Below are 18,949 nucleotides of genomic sequence, written 5' to 3'. Positions count from 1 at the left end.
AGCTGACAGCAGTTGTCTGCAGGCTGGCCAGCAGAGCTGTGGGTCTGCCGGGGCTCCTGCCCTGGCTGCTGCTCAGCCTGTGTGCAAGTCCACAGGCTTGCTGAGAAAAGGCACTGAAGCATGCTTAGAATGAAAATATCCTTTCACTGGAGTCATGCCTTAAGTGTCTGCAGAGGCCTGAATTTAATTACTTTAAGTCTCTYAGGACAATGTATTTGGGGAAAACTATAGTTAAAGTACAATGTTAATGTTAAAATGTGATACAAAGGAAGGATTGTTGCTGTACCTTCTGTAACTGTTCTTGTACTTAGCTGGAACTGAGATTGGAACTTCTGTTTTCAGGGTTTACAGACCTAGATTAAACTGTATGTGAACTCTGCTTTCTCCCAGGGCAAAGGATTTATTCTTTTTGGTGGTTTTGGCTGAGCATTAGGTGATACGCAAGAACCTGGATTGATTTTTGCACAGATTTTGCCCGTGTGATTCTGGAACACCAGGTGAATTGGAGGTGGCACAAACCTTACAAATCAAAGAAAGCAGCAACMAAGCGCATTAGCTGGGCGCTAGCAGCAGGGCTCAGTGTTCACAGATTGCTGCAGTGCCCAGGGKTGGCTATCATCCCCTCCTTGGAAACATGATTAGAATTGGTCACTACTACTTACACCTTTGCTTTATGTTGCTTCTGATACATTTTTTTTTTTTTAGATGTGTAGGTCTTAGCTTCAAATGGTAGTTTTCATTCTTGTCTGACAGGTTTCCTAGTCTGGGAATAGTCCTGTGCCTGTCTGGAGGAGGACAGGGAATGAGCTGGAGTGCAGCTAGAGGTTCAGTTGGGCTCTTCCTGTGCAACTAGCATTTGATAACTGCTGTCTGACAGTATGAATATGCTCCTCTGGGATTTCCAGACCTCCTGATTTGCTGTGTGAAAGGTATACAGGTTTGCAAAGAGCAATGGAGCATATCTTTGAGTACCATGTTCTGCTTGTGCAGTAAGGAAGAGCACATGTTTGCGAGAAGAGCTGTCAAAATACCATGGAAGATAAATCTGGATGTGGATGCAGGCTTGGAAATTGGGTTGAGATCACCCACTCAGCTTTTGACAGTGCTTACTCCATAATGAGCCTTTTTATTTTCTTTCTGGTGTTACGGTGAGGTACTAGATTTTGAATTACAGCGTACGTGTACAGTCTGGGGATGTTCATTGCAATGGCTGGCATGTGTCTGGAATGAATCTCCAACCTAAAGCTGCTCTCCAAGAGCTTTGCAAAGATGTTTGCAGGGAGAAGGCTGCAAGCTGTGGGCACAGTACTGCTGCCATCTCCCCCCTCGCCACTGGGCAATGTGCTCTACTGTGCTGCAACTGCCCCTTATTCCAGAGACTTTAGACCCAATCCTCAGAAACATTTTGGTGTTTTGCTTCCTGGAGACCTGAATGCCTCAGGGATCTCCAGCTCACTACACTAATGGCAGAGGAGATGCATGACAGACAACAGGGACCAAAAGATGGGATGGAGCATGGGACGTATGCATGTTGCATCATGCTTGGTCAGCGTCGCAGCGCGCCCACGCCGCCAGCGCGGAGGAATTGCCACCTCTCCCAGTGTGGCATGAGCAGTGTGGGGGGTTGAGACAGCAACTGTGGCTGACAGCTTGTCCTATTAAAAACCTTACTGTAGCAAAACAGTACTGGCCAAATGTTTGCACAACAGCTATGTGTGAGTGCTGGGAACCTGACAAGTTATGAAGTTGAAAACATGAGATGAAAAAAAATATTTTTTTTATTGGACACAACCTGGGAGAGAATATAGGTTGCTATTGCTTTCCTTGGCAATTTGCTGCAGCATCTTGCATTTCTTTGGGTGATGCCTGCTCTGGACTCGTGTCCAGAAGGGATTTCTGTTTGCATCTGAGCAAAGCACATCCCTGGGTAAGCCACTGCAGGCAGCCCTGAGATGGGGCAAATCCTTAGGATGCTCAAATGTCCTGCACAGAACTTAGGAATAAATGTTCGCAAGTTCGTATGTGTATTTAAGATTGAAGTGTATAATGTTGAGTAGTTCTAGAGAGCTACTGGGTATTTTTGGAAGAAACTGAGATATTTCAGTGAGACTAAGACAGAAATTTCAAACCAAATACTTTGATCAGCAAACTGAATGTGCTTTGATCAGCAAACAATATTCTTTGGTCTCTCTGGAAAAGCAAAAAAACAAAAGACCAAACTTGGATTGCCAAGTCAGCTAGAGCACTTTATCTTTTTCTTCCTTTTGCCAGAGAAAAATGGGCTGATTTAGCACCAATAGATGTGTGGTAGCAGCTGATGTGCTGAGGCCCCATTCTGCTGCCTTGGTGGAAGGAGAGAGAAGAGTGCTGAGGGCTCTTGGGAAAGGTGAAGAGCAGGAAGGCTCAAGCAAATGGTAATTTCCTCTCCTAAAGGAAAGAGTGGAAGAGCTGTTAGAGAACAGGTTTAGAGGAAGAAATCCTCTTGTTAGCAGGGAGGTGGGAAACTTTGCCAGAATATCCCAGGTGCAGAAGAGGAGAGACCATCATGGTCCTGTGGTGCCTGCTATCCCACTGCTGGGCTAAGCCCACCATGTCTTCCCCAGCTGTCCAGGGCTATGTTAACACTTCAGATACTTGACCTTGAAGGACTGAAGAGAATTTTAGCTTTAATGACTTCAGGCGGATCAAACGTGGTATTACCAGGCTGGCTTCCTTGAAAAGACAGATTGCCTTCCACAGCTCTGGCATGCCTGGGTGCAACTGCTTGGATCGAAGGGAGTCCCTGGATGATGGTTTTAATTGGCAAAAATATGGACCTTTGGTGGCTCCTTCCCCAAGAGCTCATGTTGTGTACCAGAGCTCCTAGTGTGGCTTTGTTTCTGCAGGGTCCTCCACCTTTACAGGTCTGTTAGATGGAGGAGAAGAAAGCCACAGAAATCAGATCTGCCTGTCCTTCCAAAGGCTGTAAGGAAATCTTTTATTTGCCATGTGGGCAGCCTTTCGGATAACCAGGGTTTAGCACTGAACATTGAGGGATGCCTGTTTCTAGGGAGGTCTTGCAGGAATAATGAACTCTGCAAGCAGAAAGGCTTCCATTTGTTAGTGTCCTTCCACTAAACCTGTGCAAAATCCACCTTTGGCACCTCAAGAAGATGTATTTGCCCAGAGACCAGCTGGCTGGAGGTGCTGGTGTGAAGGCACTTGAGCATAGTCCTCTGAAGCAAGAGGAGCTGCAGTGTTTCCAGGAGCAACTAAAAGAGATGTTTTTATTTTGAATCTCAGGGAAAGAAAGGCAGAAGAGCTGTCACATTCTTGTATCTCACCAGAGCTGTCTGACTAGCTAAGGGGCYCTTGTTTCTGCTCGTTTCAGCATTTCCCTACTGTATTTTGAAATATCATTTATCCCTCATTTTGAAGATTACCAACCAAGGTAAACATTTCACAACAAATTCTTCCACAGGCGCTACCTGCAGTAACGAATTTCCAGTGCTGACTTTCTCCGATTGCTTTGTAGACAGTAAATACAATTGACAGTTTTGAGTACCAGAAATAAGTGAGGGGGGAAATAAAGCCTGAATGAGAGGATAATGGGTCTCTGAATTCTCGCAAGCATGTGTGTGGGTGTTGCAGATTATGTTCCAGGATGTCATATGCGGGTGTAGGGGGGGAGATTACAAGATGCTATTTTCAGAAAATAGGACAACCTGCCAAAACAGGGTTTGTTTTTGCCTGTTTTGTTCACCGCATGCTAAGTGAGCGGAGAAATACTAACCCCCATTCAGAAATTTGAGGTAAAACTTGTCTGTCTTTTATTTATTAATCCAGGCACTGATCAAAGCCCAGAAGAGGAAATTAGAGTCTGTTCATCAGCAATACCGATGCGTGTGCTTACTGTTAACCGTACGGTCTTTTGGCTTCAAGGCTAAGCACGTGCTTGTGTGCTTGCTAGAGCAGGATCCTTCCTGAATCCAAAGAGATTAGGTGAATTAATGGGGGACAGCTTCACAGTGGCTCTTTAACACCAGSTTTGTGAGTCTGTAAATCCATGAGTGCTGATGCCTGTGATGGTGGGACATAGAGGGGATCACTGTGTCTGTGTCTGCTGGCAGAGATAGGACATGGGACAAGAAGGGCCCTTGGTGTGCTCAGCTCTGATCATTTCTGTGCTTCTGGGTCATCAGGGGCTGCCGGTCAAAAGGAGAGGGACCATAATGAAAAGCAAATCGTGTTTTGAATATCGTAATGAGGAACACCCGGAGATAAAAGCAAGGTCACATTCGCATGGAGAGAGCACAACCTCTCCCCAAAGTAGCTGCAGCAGCTGTAGCCTTTGTTTAGCGTGTCTGGCTCTGTGTATTGTTTTCAGAGTACGGGCAATTAGTGTCGGGAAATGAAACTGTTCTTCACRATTGCAGAACAATGCAAAAATCCTTTTTCTCCTTCGAAACATTCCTGCCCTCTTGATCTCGTCAAGCTAAACAATACAGTTGTCTTGTCATCGTATTTCCCACAGCAGTGGAAAGCTTGCCAAGTGGTAGAGGAAGTCTCACGAGCCTTTAATTGCTGYGACTTCATGGGTGTAACGTGACTGCCTTTGGACTCGCTTCAGATTTGTATGAATTTGAGGGAATTCAGAACTGGAAGGTTCAGCAGTGGCTGCTGCTCTTAGCGAAGTGTCCCAGCAGGTCCAGGGCATTGAGTCGCTGGCGATGAGCAGCGAGGCTGCCTTAACGCTGCTGTGCAAAGGGTGCTGTGTAAGGTCATATTCTTGGGTGATCAATTTTATTTCTGACTTAGTAACGGTGCTTAGCAGTGCACAAGGCAAAAATCACTGTCTGCTTCATTTCTTGAGGAACACTTGTGTATATTTGAGAGGTGGGATGTTTTTAATGACACTTTTTTCCCCCCTTAATCAGTTACATTTATTACTGAAATGATCCTTATTTTCATTGTCTATTAATCAGTGAAAATCACTTCTGGCAAGGCAGCCCCACAGTATTGCTCATATGTTAATGAAATGCATGATTACAAGGAGTCATTCTCGGTGCTCCTGATTTACTTAGGAAATGAAGAGGCAATGGTGAAATCCAGGGAGTGGTGCTACAGATAGAAAAGCAGCAGAAGGAAGATGTTGGCTAAGGATGATCTGAAGAAAAAGATGGGGTGTAAGCAATGAGAGATAAGAGAGAAGTTGAAAGAAAAGGTCAAAGGAAATAAGATGCAAACCAGGTAGAATTGCATTGAAAGTAGGAGGCGGAGGTAGARGAAGTGAATTTTCTGTGAGTCATCCCCAAGCAGTCCTGCCCCCAGAAGGGCTGAGTCAGCAACAGCTTTGTGGAAGAGTCAGAGCTTTCTCTGAATGCCATTACAGATCAAAGCAGGTTGGTTTTGATTAGTAAAACTGGACTTCCCTTGACCGATCCTACCCTACTTTAAAGAAACTCTTTGAATGCATCTCACAAAGTTAGCACTCGAGCCATCCCAGGGCTTGGCTCGCCTCTCCCCTGCCCCTTTCTGCTCTTCCTGGGTCTGAGTTACTGCTTATTTCAGGGCCCTCTGCAAGACTGAGATCTCAACTGCTTGGGCAAAGGTGAGGTGGCCACAAGAGGTACCAGTTACTATCAGGTCCTTGCAGAGGCTAGAGAAACCTAAAAAGCAAAGCTAGTGAATAAAAAATAATGTGATGGAAGAAGGCTTGTGTGATCATAATATATCTGATATCCCTGAAAGATGCTTGGCCAGAAAAGCACTGCTGGGAGGATGCATGAGTTAGACATTAATATAATGTGTGAATACTTTCTCTGGCTCATGGAGATGCAGAAYTGAGATGCAGTCAGGAGAATAAGAGAGAAACGGAAAGTGGCCTTGGTTAYTTTGCAGTGTTTTGAAAAGGTTGGCAACACCCTGCATGTTGGTGATTAGATTAGATGGAGTTATGGTGACTGATACCAGTCTGGGGTGTGAGGGGTGGGCAGCAATGCCAGCTCTTAAACTTGAATATTCATTAAGTTATTTCACCTCTGGCATGTGCAGGAGTTTGAGCAGATACTTGCAACACCTTGCATTGCCCTGTGGGCTATTTCAGGACTTCAGGAGGGTGGGGAAAAAAGCCTGAAGACCTGTTTTATGTGATGAAATACAGGCAGAATTGCCTTGCTCTTCTTTCCCAAAGTGATTGTATTTAATGTAGCTCACCTGGTTCCACAGTGCTTGCAGAAGTAATGTGAGGATCAGAGCAATTCTGTAAAGTCTATTTGCAGTGTGAGAGATGGTAACATAGAACTGTGCAGCTGCCATCACAGCAGACCCTGGCTTTCCCCCGAGAGGACAGAGCGTTCTTGCTCTGCTTTGCTGGAAAAGTGGATACTGCACCCTGCAGTGAGGCCATGAAAAAGTAACCGTGGTGCCTGAGTGTAGTATGTCAAGCACAACAGATATGGTTAATTATTTAAGATCCAGAAAATTCTGCTTAGGTATTTGGTGATTTGAGGGTGGTGGTGGGGGAAATGCTCAGCCCTAGACACATTCCTGTTGAGTTGTTAAATCTGGGCTGATGGATGGGCCCTGGATCTGCAAGTGGGTAGAAGTCACTGCATCCCTCTGGATGCATCCTCTAGGCTGCAGAACTGCAAGGACAGGGGGAAAAAAAAAAAAAAAAAAAAAGGATTTCCTAGTGCCTTCTTCCTTTAGGAAAAGACAATAAACCCTGATGGAAAATATTTGCACACTGATGCCAGGAAACTGATTATGTTCAAAAGTGTTAGAGTCTCTCTGGTGTGTTCAGTTTTCATCAGACTTTGCTGTGGTCATGTAGGAGAGACGAGTCAGCCGCTGCTCATCTCCCAAATGCTGCAATCCAGGCAGATGCGTTTCGTGTTTTAATCCCACCAATGCTATAGCAGCAGAAGCTCAGAAGAAAGTGCCTAAGGCCAGTAGTTGATGTTATGCATCAGCCACTGATGGAAAAGGCTTGCCTACACACTCAGATAAATTTAGTCTGGACCAGGAAAAGCAAAAAGTCAAGCAATCTTCCAAAGTCCTTTAGTCCATCTCGTGTGATTTCTACTGTGGGTACTTTGTTTTCCTCTAGGGACCTAACTTTTTATTTAGTCATATATTCACAGCTGCTRCCTCCATTGACTTGCTGTTCCACACATTAATTACCCTCGAGCAGAGGAATGTCTCCCAGAAGGCCTTGTCCTTTCTCAGCACCAGATCATAAATTTTTTTTAATTGCTGCTGTTAACTTTGTGCTGGTTTTGTCCCCTCTGTGCTCTGCGCAGAGCAGAACAACGTGGTCCCTTCACAGCCTTTGCCTGCCCCTCGTCCCCACAGAGGCTCACCTGGACCATGCGGCAGGACCGGCCAGAGGACCCCACCAGGGAGCCTCTTTCTTTCTGGTGTGGAACTTACAAATATTAGGGTGAAAAAGGGTCTGGCAGGAGCTGCTGGGCAGAACCACAGATCTGTTAGTTTTGGTGGCTGATTACAAGCAAGACATGAGCACAAGTTAATAGTTTGTGACTGTTTAAAACAAGGCATGTGAAACTTCCTTTGACCCARCTGGTGTATTTCTGCTATTACCCCGTCCTAAAGCCTTTACCGTTGAAGCACTGTATAGCTCACAGCATCGTGGGCTGATGTCATGATGTAAACTTGCTCTGCACTAAGCAAGATTACCCATAGTCAAAGTTTTGAACTTCCAAACCCAGGTATCCCATGGCTTTAATAAGGATACAACCTGTTTGCTGCCTCCTTGGCTGTGAAAATTTGACTCGGATCATATTTTATTATCTTTCTTCAGTTGTTGCTGTGGCAAAACCCCAGAGAGGAAAGGAATTGTGCCAGACTGCTGGCACATCAACTTCTCTGAGATTGATTAAAGGAGTGATTAAAAGATGTAATTAGGCTCTCAGTTCTCACCTAGACTCACACAGAAGTAACCTGGTGTGTATGAGCAGCTCTGAAGAGCGCAGCCCACGAGACTGCTCATAGGGCCTGTTTTTCATGCAGGTGATCAATGCACTTCAGAAATGAGATGGGACAACAGAACAAATGTAACTCTATTTAGGTAATGGCTTCCTCTTGCTGTGCTTCAGATTCTCCTCTTTGGGATGTTTTCCAGATTACACCAGGTGAATTTCGATGCGCCCACTTGCGAAGGCAAGCGCCGAGAAAAGCTCTCCTTGATAGGGGACTTCTCCTCCTCGGCAGAGTTCTTCGTCACCATCGCAGTCTTCGCGTTCCTCTACTCACTGGCTGCCACCGTGGTTTATATCTTCTTCCAGAACAAGTACCGTGAAAACAACAGAGGGCCCCTGGTTGTAAGTRTGCCTCTTCTATGCTTCATGGTGACTCCAGTGTCCAGCACCAATAGTGGTGGAGCCACTGTGGTCTCTGAAGGTTGGATTTAGCTCCTGTCTAACGCAGAGCTCCCTGCTTGCCTGCCGCTGCCGGCTGCGGGGTAACGCTCCTGTGAGCACAGCTGGGGACTGGCAGCTTTGGGGCTGGAGCCACAGGTCCACGGCAGCAGGCAGGGAAGGAGAGAGGCATCCACCTCGCGGGCGAGCAGAGCGATGCCCCTGGCCCAAGGGAGGGAGTGTGTTGCTAATTAATGCTGGGGTTAGCCAAGCAGTTTTGCTCCCRTGGTTTGAAAAGGTTGCTGTGGAGAACAGCATGGCAACTCTTCCAGACTTGTCCTGAGCTCCCAGCCCGTCTGCGTCTCCACACTGGCCCATGAGCTTCCTCACCTTCCAGTTATCATGACACGTAGCCCTCGGCTGCCTGTGCCTTTCTTTTTTGTGGATTCCTAAAAGTTCATGATAAAGAGCAACTCCTATTGTGTATGCGTTTTCTTATAAATCAAGGATGTAAAATCTGTCAGAATTATTTGGTCTATGTTTCTACTAACTTTTAGAGCATCATGAATCATGAYACACCCCTTGGTCTTGCTAAATAAGGGCAGCATGTTGAACTCTAGATGCACTTGAATTTATTTAGGTCTCCAAATCTGTAGGTTTTTAGGGTTGCATCATGCTCTCTCTTCCATGGCAATCTCTCTACTCCTATGAGAATAAGGTAACACTAGAGTAAAGGAAATGTTACTTTGAAGTATTGCTCTGAAGAGAGCAATTGAAAGAGGGGAAGGCTAGTGAGAACTGACCTAAGGAAAAATTAGTTCTGGATTTCAGAAAATCTAAAGCTTAGGAGTGACAGAAACCAGGCATTTGGTGAGACCTGTTCTGTAAATAACTGAAAGCCACCAATAAAAACAGCAGCAAAACATATTAGAAAGGAAAACAAATCACTGCTGCAGAAGGTCTGTACCTATTGAAAGAAATAGCTACAGTAACAGTAAATGAAAGATAAAGAAAAAAGTGAGAAGGCAATCTTAGTGTTACCAGGTTTTGAAGAAAGATTTTCCTGCTGAAAGAAGTGAATTCTTTTATTTAAATTTACATCATTCAAAAACTGATAAATTGATGCAGAAATAAAAATTTTCATTCCATGTTAAAGGAAATAAAACTTCAGCTTTTTAAGAGTCTTTGGGATCTTTCTTCTCTCCCTGGAAAATGATGAGGAAAGGAGGAGAGATCTTCACAGAAAAGGGAGTGGTAGAATAGGCAAGATAAAGGGGTCCCTGCAGAAGCAATAAATAAATGAAGCGCCTTGCTTYTGCGTGATTCAGTTGGCATCAAGTAATAACTCATTTCACGCTGTCTCATCAAAGGATTAGTTKCAGAGATCTGCCATTTTAGTTTTCTTCTAGAAAATAATTCTTTTTCTGACGAACCACACTATCTTGTGAAATGAYAGAAGAAAAAAAAGGAAAAATAATGCTAATATGTCAGGTTGTGATTATCCAGGACTCTCCTGATAATACTGCTGCAGTCCTGTTATAGGACGCACGCTGCAATCCGTTACAGCATCAATGTGGCATTAATTTAATTTGTTCTGTGTAATGGACTGTAATTGAATCTACAGGTTAAATTTAATGGGTGTCTGTTACTAAAGCCGTTGTTTGCGATTTCCCAATCTTTAAACCAAGGCTAAATTACCTTATTTGTTGAGAATATAAAGACGCTTCTGTCTGTCCTACAGCGAAAGCGGCTCCCGCCAGAGTGTAGGGAGGTGGCTTAGGGTTGTGCTGGGTTTAAGCCTGCCAGGAGGGCAACCCCACCTGCCAGCCCTACTTTTTTGGGGAAAAGACACTTAAAAAAAAAAAAAAAAAAAGTTAAGGCAGTAAGAGGAGTGCCAATGTGTATTGAATTACAGCAGACCTGACTGAATGCAGAATATATGATTATAAAGAATTTAAGAAGCAGTTGGTCACAAGAAACTCACAGAAAATTTAATCCAAAAATGATTCAAGTTTACGCTGTTTGTACAACTATGGAGAAATCCACTTGTTTGTGTTGATCTTAGCTAAACACCGTTTTTACTGTGGAACAATATTTTAAGTTTCAGTGTTAAATAAGATGTAATGGCAAGGAAATATTTCCAATAAGAGAAGCCATCGACTCTTCTGCAGCTGTTTTGGTAGCACTGTCATGTTTTATTCAGTGAGCAATGTCATGCTGAAGTTGCATGCCAGCTTTTGGGGATTAGCACTCAATACCCCCAAACTTATCTGCCTCTCACCTATATATTTCAGGTGCTTGCAAGCAGGGAGTAACCAGACCCCTTCAGCTCTGTGCTGAAATTTGAGGGGATTTAAGAAAGGTGTTTCCATTTATCTCTGAATCAGGGAAACATGGAAGACAATTTTCACTGTCAATAGATATCGGTATCTCATTTGGACTTTACTCCTGTTTTTGGACTCCACACCCTCTGACAGCAAGTTGTCTTTGGAAAGCTGTGGGTCTTCTATGAAAAAGCATGTACATTAATGCCTAAGTGTGTATCACTTTAATATTCCCATCAATTAATAGAAAAGCACAGATTAACAAAGATTATTTAATTAAAAACTAAGCTTTAATCTTTGCATAATTGCATAAAATGATTTAGCCAGTAAAAGTGACTGACATAACCCTGAAAGATATATTTCAATTTTATAGTGATTACTTGATAATCTGATTATTACACTGCGTAAGAAGATGAGATCTTTTCTTTGCATCTGGAGTCCTGTGAACAATTACATTAAGCAGAAAGGCATTAGATATTTTACATATCCTGTGCGCCAAGTGAGTTAAGGTAAATGCCTTGTTCTTTTTGGAGATATCTTTGGTTATACGTATCTTATTTCCTCCCATCTGTCTTACTATCCAGAAAATAACACAAGATTCCCGCAAATATCGAGGAAATGAATAGAGACATTTAAGTCCATGAAGCAAAGACTGCATCTTTTTCAGATTAAAAAAAAAAAAAACTTTGGATAAGCTGAAGAACTTTTTGCATTTCAAAGAGCTATTTCAGCCCACTTCTGTCATCTTCTTTTTGAAGCCGTGGTGACCTTGCTGTGCACACCAGTGCCTCCCAACAGGCTCCAGGCTTCCCTGCCAGAAACAAGCTTGCAGTATATAAACCCTAGGTAAAAATGTGCAGTTCTTTCTCAGCTTCATCCTGTAGAAAATCTGGAGTGGGACCTTGCTCAAAACACAGCGCAAGTGAAGAGCCCGAGGCATCGGCTTCCCTACCCCCGTGGTGGGCACCCTCCCCTGTGGGGTCGGCGGCCCTGCGTGCGAGAGGCGCAGGTGACGTTTGGAAGGATGACGCCCGTCTCTGCTGAAAAAGAGCAGAAATGCCACTGCGCGGGGACGCTGGCTGCCTGCAGCGCCCTGCTGCTGGCCGCTTCGCAGGGCTGCGGGCCCCCTTGGCTGCTGCTGGTCTTCCTAGGCTGGTTGTGGTGGGGAAAGCATTCCCTTTCCGTGCTTTGTCCCTGGCTGGGAAAGGAAAGCTCCCCTCTCCCCGAACCGCTGCGAGGGAGACCTTTTGGTGGCACGGGCGGCTCCGAGAGGCTCGCACTGGGACGGTCTCTAGCTTTGGTGTTTGAGGAGCAGCTCCCTTGCACGCTCTAAGTGTAGAAGAGGGGGAGTTTGTTGAACAAAAAGGCTTTGCAGCGTGAGCGTTAGTGGCTGGAAATGTTTGTGGAGAGRTGCTGAAAGCATGCTGTCTCCAGGCCCTTTTGGCTGACTGGGATTGCGTTGGGCAGTGGGACGCCCAAAGCTGCTCTCCAGAGACTGAAGGGGCCACACTTAACTGCCCCAGCAAATACGTGAATTTTGTAAAAAGCTAGTGGTTTGGGAGCAAAGTGTAATGTTTCAGTTATCATGAAAGGAAAAGGAGCAGTCACAGTTTCATCCTAAAACATATAATAAATTCTTCCAATTAGACATTTTCAGCAGACTCAATAACACCAAGTTTCAATTTGAAAAAGGCATTTTTTTTCCCTATGTATGCCTCACCAAACTCTTAAAAACTCTGGTCTTGGATATTCAGTGTATTTTAAATCTTGATTTCTACTTTCTCTTACATGTTGCTATTTTGCCTCCCTCCTGAAGGCACCTGTAAGCAGACCAAAGCGTCTCTACTGAGATCTGAAAAAGAAACTTTGCAATTAGGAGTGCACTGTAACCATACAACAATACACATTGAAGAGGTCTGTAGACATCATTTCAAGAGAGCAACTACAAAAATTACTTTGTTCTAAAGGAGGAAAAAAAACATGCTATGGGGATATTAAACATTCAAATACAAGATTTGTTTTAGTATGCAGACATTCTGGCTTTAATTACCAAGAAGAAATTCCCCAGATAGACATTAAGCCACAGAACAGCTTAGCTTGAAATTCACTTTTATTTTCAGCATGTCATTATCTTGTAACTCTGTTCCACCCAGAGCTGTGAAAATGTTCAGCCAGAAATCCAAACCCACTTGAAAACAAGAGARGTTCAGGTTCCAGCCAAAGCTTGGGGGTTAGCAAAGATTCAAAATAAATGGGAAGATTCAAGTTTGCTCTAGTCATATATTCTTACTCTGTGCATAGTGTCATTTCCTTCTTGGGGAAGAAGGAGATGGAAGAAATCCTCAGAGCCTGAATCCAGGCCTGTAACCTTGATGAAAGTAACTGCTGAAAAATCTGTACATTTCAGGAGCCTTTTGGTCCAATCTTTTAGAGAAGCTATTGGCCCTGTCACCTCTTTTGGGGAGGGCCAATGGTTTCCTTTCCAAGTCCTCCTGTCTGATGTTTCCCCTTTGGTGAGCTGTCCCCTGCACCCATCCAGGCTTTGTCCCCAGAATTAGAGTTTCCAGGAGCAGCTGTGTGAAAGGGCTGCAGGCCCTTCCTTGCAGCAGATGGGACCTTTCCGTGGGTTTCCTTTGGACTCAAATCCACTTTCAAATAGGACAGTCAGTGACAAATCATCAGCAAATGATGCTTGAGGAAWGGCAAGGTTTAGCGCACTGCCAGGGGGATTGCGAGCTTGACAGCAGGTCTGAAGATCCTCTGTTGTTGTCATCYGCTTGATGAACTTTGCAAGCTAAATCAAGCTGTGGAGTCAGYGCCTCTGACAATAGCAGCAAAATAAATAAGTGGCAGTAAGTAGAAATTTGAGGCAAACAGACAAATTGAGCAAAACTAACACAATGCAGGGGATTAAATTTACTAAAAAAGGAAAAGCTTGAAAGTGAGCAAAGCGTTACAGTCTGGCTCCATTTGGAAAGTCTCAGTGATTTTTTTCAAAACGTGTGCCCCAAACCTCTGGCGTGTCCCAGGCTCATAGCATCGATGGAAACCTATGCACRGGCTTGGCACTCAGATCCCAAGCCTCTTAACAAATAAGAAGCATATATCATCATAATCCTCAGCTTAGAGAATATCTGAYATTTCTACCAGCTGGAATTTCTAGGAAAATATTTACTATTAAACTGTTGCCTCTAGGAGTTCATTTCTCATTCAGTTACTGCTGGAACTTTTAACATACGATAATTTCTTTTGCTGGAAATCTCCCTGAAAGGAAAATGTACCCTGGGCTACATGCCTCTGCCTACACTGAGTCTCTGCGGGTATTAAGATAGTTGTCAGTTCCTGGACTTTGCAGCACGCTCTTGAAGAGAGCCCACTTGGATGGCGTGAAGCGAGGTCAGGCTAAATCCGAGCCCCGCGGCAGACACAAGCCTGCAGAAAATAAACGGTGGCATCTTTCAGAGGGAGAGAGCTCTCTTCCGGGATAGCGTCCAAGCGCAGTTAATTTAATCCCATCTGTGTGAGCGGAGAAATCCTTTGTCGGTTCCTCGGGACGAGGCTGGAGCGTTGGCTCGCGCCTTGCGTTGCGGAGCAGGCGCGTGGCCCCTCTCRCGCGGCRCGGCRCGGCRCGGCRCGGCACGGCGCTCCTTCCCCCAGYGTCAGCTGCGTTTGGAGACGAGACTCGGATTTCGCAGGGAGCACCTCTTTCTTTGGCTGGCGACCCAACGCACCCGTGCTCTTCGCAAACGTTTTCTCTTCCTTTTACGTACACCTTTACTTTGTAAGGAGAAAGGGCAAGCGAGAGGAAGCAGCCTCCATGGGAGATGGGATAGCAAGACACAGTGATGCAGTTAGTGGTATGTGAGACTTTGGCACCGCTACCATCTGCTGTGGGCTGACAGATGGGATGAAATATGACAGTGGAAAGGCTCTTCTGTTTTAACAAGACACAAGAAAGCTTGAAAAATCACACTTCCTCCCTCCTTTCCCCCCAAACCCACACAACAACGGTGTCATTTGGCCACTTGTTCTGGCCAAGACAAGGAAAAGTTTCTGCATGTGCATGCTCCTGACAGTCTTTTGAAGGAAAAGTGAGCAGAGTGGTTCAGAGCAGAGCTACTAGGAGCTGTTAGATCCTCAAGGTAGCACCATGCATTTTCCCTGGGTTTCACATGGATGGGAGCTAGAAATGAATTGCCAGGGATAGAGAAGAGCTGAAGAGTCTCTGGGCTTGGCAAATATTTCTGTTTRTTTGTTTGCTCCTGATAATTGGCAGTTACATGGTTCATGCAATGGGGACATTTGATCTTACCTGTAGCCTGTGAGAAAACTTCTCATTTGGTAGCTGGGGATTAGCCAGTTTGGGGCTCTGCCAGAGATGCTGCTGCTGATGGAAATGTTTTCTAGCAGAAACCTATGCTGGCTGTGGGTAGAGTGCCCCGAGTGAGGGCTGGCCTTCAGCAGGGCTCATCACCTTCCAAGGCATCTAAACAGCACCTAAAATGGCTCCTAATGCAGTAGCCAGGCACCACGGATGGCCAGATTTCAAGGCAGCTCAGCACTTGGTACCGCCTGGTCTCAGGGCCGGAGGTCCAAAGGGGCACTGCAGGGCTCTCCCCGTTTGGGCATGTTAAGCCCTTCTGCAGACTATCGTTGCAGGTTACGACAGTAACCACAACCCGTCAGGAAATAAAAGGCTTTTGTGTTTTCTCTCCTCTGACGCAAGTTTTCAGTTTTCTGCTGATTTTTTTAATGTTTTTCTTCCCAGTGGATGCAGCAGTATAATGCTCCAACCTAATCTGTCTTTTAGGATTTCATTGTGACAGTGGTCTTCTCCTTCTTGTGGCTAGTGGGCTCATCTGCTTGGGCCAAGGGGCTGTCGGATGTAAAGATTGCGACGGATCCGGATGAAGTGCTATTGCTGATGTCAGCCTGCAAACAGCAGTCCAACAAATGCTTGCCTGTCCGCAGTCCTGTTATGTCGAGCCTAAACACCTCGGTTGTAAGTGAATTTGGTTGCTGCTTTCCACTGTTACCTTCTAAATATATTTTCTTCTCCTTGGACCTGCGTATCGACCTAAATCGGATGGTGTAAACCAGGTAGCTGATGCGTTTTGATTGGAATTATCTATGATCCTGCTGCAGAGAAAGGTAGAGCCCGACTCAGAGCTAGCCAGCTGCAGCGGCAGGGTGAGCGGGATGGGTTAGGAAAAAGCAAAGCATCTTTCCAAGTGTGCTGATTAGCCTGTTTACTTTTCATTTACACCACCGAGCTCGTGAAAAGGATTCTGTGATTCTCCTTGAGGAAGAAAAGATTTTATTGCGCATGTTTCTTCAAAAATCCTCAAAAAGAAAAAATTGGTCTTCAAAACGTTTTAAAAAAACCCAAAACGATGACTTCTGGCCAACCGAGCAATCTCTTTAGCTCTTTCTAAATATTTTCTTTAAATATCTTTCTAGATACTTTAGATATATTAAATAATTTCAATTTTATCTTTTCAGAGTTTCTTTAAATCAGATTACATTTTCAGACAAAAAGTTATTGTGACCTAAAAAGTGAACCTTTCTTTGAAAGTAAAAMGGAAAATATTTTGATAATTTCAGTACTGTTTCTTTTTTAATTCCTGAGCAGGAAGTTTGTCAGTARTTAGCATTTATTCTGAAAAGCACAGTTTTGCCAACAGGTGCTTTGCAATGGGAAAAATGGTAGCAAAAATTTCCCCCCCAGTGCTGAGTGATGTTTCTCCCAGTGAAGAAGGACAAAAGGTTAAGAAGAGCAGCAGGCTCGGGCAGCTGGAGCGTCCCCCGTGCCCGCGGGGCCCGGCCGGTTGGGTGACGCGCCGCTTCTTGTCTCCTCCAGGTCTTTGGATTCTTGAACTTTATCCTCTGGGCAGGCAACATTTGGTTCGTCTTTAAGGAGACGGGCTGGCACTCGTCGGGCCAGAGGCAYGCCGCGGACACCATGGAGAAGCAGTCCGGCAGCTACGGCCAGGGCGGCTACAACCAGGACAGCTACGGCCCCGCGGGTGGCTACAACCAGCCGGGCACCTACGGCCAGGTGGGTGAGTACGGCCAGCAGCAGGGCTACGGCCAGAGCGGGCCGACCTCCTTCGCCAACCAAATCTAGCGCAGCCCTCGCGCGCAGCGAGTTTCATGGGTCTCAGTTTCAGCGGCACCAGGTTTTCTTTCGGGGGGTCTAAATCGGTACTGCGACGCGGTGGTTCATGTCGGCCGAAGACCTCRCGGTGCCTCCTGAGGTGGCGGGGAGGTGGCCGGTGTGCCGGAGGCGGCGCTTCGTCCCCGCGTAGCCCGGGGCGGCCGGCGCGCTCGCCGCTGGTGGTGACCTGGCGTCAGTGTTGTAGTATGTACCGTAGAGATAACCTTATGGTAGTTTTGTATGTGTTACGATGGTAGAAGCRTTTTGTAGCCTCGAGTCTGTAGTATTTAATATGCATACAATAACTAGATTTCCTTCTGCATTTTGGTGAAAAAACAACAGTGTTTTGCTRTTATTTCTACAGATTATTCTGTATATCCATGCATGTAACATTGCTCCTAAATTTTCAAAACTGCCTGTCTGTGACTATTCAGAGCATTCGTTTTGATTATATCTTTTGTTTCAGAAGATTTTACTATTATTTCACTTAAGTCATCCGTAATTTAGTGCATGGATAAGCAGTTTCATATTACCAAATGTTTGGACTGTGTAAATGGAGCTTCTCAACTTCTGCCACTACATTTTGTCAAATGTATGTTTAAGAGAAGTATGCATCTTTTATATATTTTGCAGAGTTGAATATATGGCTTACCCAAGTTCTGAATGCTTTGTAACTAAAATGTTTTTCCTTGAAATGGCATTCAGTAGTCTATATGGTACCTGACCAATGTTTATTCTATTTAACTAAGCTAAGTATTCATTCTATAAATCACTATTTCTATGGGTGTTTTGTGAATCTTTTAATGTGAGCTGTGAAGAATAAGGACCAAGTAACTGTGTTATATGTTTACAAAGGTATTTATTTAACTAAGATAACAGAGGTGCAGATATCAGTACACAAAACCATGTGAAAGTGCCCCTATGCTTTACAGAGCAAAACAGGGGAAATGCATGTATTGTTAATACTCCTTTATGCCCTCTTATAATAAAAAAGTCCTTCTATCCATGCTGTTTAAGAATTGTCGGATATCCCTCTGTCCCATCGCTGCTCTGAGCGTTAGCTTGGTGCTACCAGAGAATGTAACCAGATCGACCAAATAGCCCAGGTTCAAAGGAATTCACCTCAAAACACCCGGGCCAGACCTGTAGCCTGTCCAGATTTCTCCCCGGAGAATTGAGCCCTCCCTTACAACAGCATATGGGATCCATTGCAGCACCATCTTTTCTAACACAATTTAAAGGCTGAAGCACAATATACTAATAAAAACTGATCATCTGCATTTCTAAATAAAAGTGTAACAGTATATAATCTTATTGTATGAGCTGTAATGTTGAAAGCATCTTAGCTTAAATGGCTTAGTCTCTTCTATGATTGTTGTAACCAATTTATGGCTACTCGGTGGATGAATCTATATTGTGATATCTATTTGACCCTAATAAAGTTATTGCATACAATTCATATTTTAGGAGTATGGTAGTATTAAAATGTCAGTGTAAAACAACCAAAAAGATGGATAGAATATTATCTGTGTGCTTGACCTTATCAGTCATAGTCTTACTGTTTGCCAGCACTTTCCTGAGGATTGTTTAATGTACAACGAAGTACAAGACATCTGCAGACACACTTGTCATTAAAGGTCAGTATCATAAATTTTAAAAAATCGTTTAAATGTTTGTAATTTAGTATCTGCCTGTTTCATCATCTTTTTTTCCACCTGTCAGAAAAATTAGCCTAGTGCTGTACTAAGTAGCCCAGTGCCAGGGATTGCTGGAAAGCCATCTCCAGTGCTGTAGAAAGGACAAACCTGAATATCTAAATGTCCTTATATTCCAAACTGGAGCAAAACCCAGGTCAATGAAAATTTGGTTTTTCAGTTCTTTTGTTCTGTGGTTTTTAAGTTTGGAAAATGCTAAATATAGACAAGTCAGAAGAAATTGAAATCTGTGCAAGTGGGGCAGGGAAGGAGATGGGAAGTATGCTCTTTATACCCCCAGGCCCATTCAGTCCCACTTCTCCACGCATCCTTTTTGTTTGAAAGAAGTTTACTTTGTGTTAGCTGATCAGGGATATCCCAAGTTGTCTCCATTAGGCCCTTCCATAGAAGCAC

At 44.5% G+C, this 18,949-nt stretch overlaps 1 protein-coding gene across 1 annotated transcript in view; it reads left to right on the top strand.

Moving 5' to 3' along the window:
* The window catches only part of SYNPR (synaptoporin), a 42,944-nt gene extending 24,676 nt beyond the window's left edge, over positions 1 to 18,268 (top strand). The window contains exons 3-5 of the mRNA XM_085300001.1: positions 8,126 to 8,324; positions 15,495 to 15,686; positions 16,545 to 18,268. Of these exons, the coding sequence (XP_085156127.1) occupies positions 8,126 to 8,324; positions 15,495 to 15,686; positions 16,545 to 16,811 (658 nt within the window). The 3' untranslated portion in view covers positions 16,812 to 18,268. The remainder of the gene's footprint in view (positions 1 to 8,125; positions 8,325 to 15,494; positions 15,687 to 16,544) is intronic.
* Positions 18,269 to 18,949: the final 681 nt, after the last annotated feature.

This window comes from Rhea americana, unplaced genomic scaffold (assembly GCF_003343005.1).
Source record: "Rhea americana isolate MKP2758 unplaced genomic scaffold, rheAme1 scaffold_16, whole genome shotgun sequence".
In the NCBI taxonomy this organism is placed as follows: Eukaryota; Metazoa; Chordata; class Aves; order Rheiformes; family Rheidae; genus Rhea; species Rhea americana.
This window is presented reverse-complemented; position numbering and strand designations above follow the sequence as displayed.